Raw genomic sequence first — 2,462 nt, forward strand, 5'->3', positions numbered from 1 at the left:
TGTATGCTCGGAGCTGCTCTCTAATTCTGCTTCATTCTTCTAGATCAGGAACCAACCGTTCAACTGCATCATAAAGGCCATTCATGACTTTTGCATCATTTGTTCTTTCTATTCCAAAGAGTCTAGGATCCAAATAACACGCTGCTGCATGTAAAGGACTATGCAACATCTTCCATCTTTCATCAATCACCTCCCATATTCCAATGTACTCATTTTCCTCATTATTAAAAGATTTTGCAATGGCTTCTTTAGCACGATCCATTCACTCATAAACAAAACCCATGGAAGGGGCATCACTATCAACCATGCGAAGCATATCAACAATTGGTTCACATACTTTCAAGACCTTCTGAGCATTGTCCCAAAAAGCATTCCCTAAAATCACCTGTTCCAACTCCTTTCTTTTAGCTTCCTTTGAAAGATGAGACTTTTCCCACTCGTTGTTGCAAAAAACACCTCTTATACTCCCTTTTTCTTCAACTAGCCTTTTGAGAGTATTGTAATATGTGGCAAACCTGGTGTCACAAGGCCTGAGCAACTCTCTAGATGCTTTACTCTTGTACAAGCTCAATGTGAGTTGATGGTTAAATATGAATTGAGAAATTTGTTTCCCATTCCGAATTGTCTCGTTTATCCATGGAAACTTTGCCAAGTCATGTAACAATAAGTCAAGACAATGAGCAGCACAAGGTGTCCAATATATTTTTTTGTATTCATCCATGATCATTTTTCCTGCTCCTACACAATTTGAAGCACTATCGTTATAACATGCACCACATTTTCTTCTCCAACCTCAAGAATAGCTTCCCCTAAAATCTTGAAAATAAATTTAGAGGTCTTCTTATTCCCTGATGCATCACTACTTTAAAAAAAAGTACCCCTTTAGGGCAATGAACCAACATATTAATTAGAGGTCTATGATTCATATCTGACCAACCATCTGATAAAAGTGTGCACCCTGTTTTCTTCCAAGAGTCTTTGATCTTTTGCAATTTGTTTGTAACTCTTTCTTTTGACCTCTTAAAAAGAGTGGTCCTTATAGTCTCAGAACTAGGAGGGACATATTCTTTACCAAAATCTTCCATCATCTTACACGCATTGACGAAGTAAGGGCTTCTTGCCACATTAAATGGAATTGCAGTTTCAAAGAACATATCAGCGACAACATCATCGACTTCTTGTTTCTGCATGGGCTTCCAAAGAGAATTTAATGTAGCTGTCCCACTTGATTTACCGATCTTTGACTGAGATGAACTCCCAACACCGACCATGCTTGAAGAAAGTGCAGAAAATGAGTTGTAATTCATTGTAATTTCTGTTTGAACACGTTGTCTTTTGTTTTCCTTCACTTGCTTGGCCTTTTTTATATTTTCATAATTTTTCTAAAGTGTCTCCCTCAGCTCTGCAGGCACATTTTTGCAACCATATACACCACCTCCTTTGCCATTAGTGACAGAAAGTAAGTGGTCCATCACTCTAGTTAAAGATCCAACAAACTCATCATTACATAGCTTGCATTTCAAACGCGTCCCATGAGGCTCATCCAATTTCTCCACATATTTTCATCCCTCTGCTATTGACTTTGGAGGTGCCATGACAAATATATCTGCATTTTTGTTGGCATATTAGGATTAAAATTTAGTTAAATGATAAAATAATGAAATTCAAATACAAATAAAATATAATATCTTGATTAAACCATCCCTATGCATACGTATGAGACCTCATTGTACCAAAGTGATTCCATAAATAACTGAAGTCTGAAACTAAGGGGATAAATGATGACCTGTAGGCTGTCATATAGTCCTCAATTCTAGTGGTGTTCAAAAATTTGGATTGGTACTAGACTACTATTGATGACTGTTATAAAAAAATGGTTTTATAAACAAGAATTAAAAGAGGTTGGAACACATCTGCCTGAGACAGATGTTTGAGAGAACAACCAGAATGGGGGGTGGCCACGTCCAAGTATTATCCGTCTCCTCTATAAGGCTGCTAAGGAAAACATATCACATTTTCTAATTCACTGTTTTTATGCTCAACAACTATAGGAGGTTGAGTCACTACTATTGATAAATGTTATAAAAAATGGTTTGATAAACAAATGGTGCTTTAGTTTCAACTTTCAAGCTATAACTCTGTAGTATACTAGTAAGTCTTAAACCAGCAAGGTGGATAGGAAGATTGCAGATTGACGAGTCTGTTCCATGAAGCTTCTTTAATGGAGCTTGGAAAAGTAATTCTAATTTCTAACTTAGTAATGCAGGAGACTTGTTGTACTCAGACAATTAAAAATTTAGAAGTAGGAAGAAGAATACCACCAACAGCTGGTCAATTGGAAGAATACCATTGGCAGGAATTATACCAATGGGGAAATGAAGAGAAAAATATCATGGACCTTATTGTGTCCATGCAGCATCTAGAGGAAATAGTGCTTGGTATGTTAGTGTCCCAAGAAGCAC

General features: G+C 36.9%; 1 protein-coding gene across 1 annotated transcript; it reads right to left on the reverse strand.

The window, feature by feature from the left end:
• Window positions 1-262: 262 nt before the first annotated feature.
• On the reverse strand, window positions 263-1,271 carry LOC149236095 (uncharacterized). The gene is made up of 2 exons (XM_089368766.1): window positions 938-1,271; window positions 263-738 (listed from the first exon to the last, which is right to left on the reverse strand). Exons 1-2 carry the CDS (start codon window positions 1,269-1,271, stop codon window positions 263-265), a joined length of 810 nt encoding a protein of 269 aa, XP_089224892.1.
• Between the last annotated feature and the right edge of the window lie 1,191 nt (window positions 1,272-2,462).

This window comes from Pinus tabuliformis, chromosome 8 (assembly GCF_031772625.1).
Source record: "Pinus tabuliformis cultivar Carrire ecotype Pingquan chromosome 8, CPIR1, whole genome shotgun sequence".
Classification (NCBI taxonomy): Eukaryota; Viridiplantae; Streptophyta; class Pinopsida; order Pinales; family Pinaceae; genus Pinus; species Pinus tabuliformis.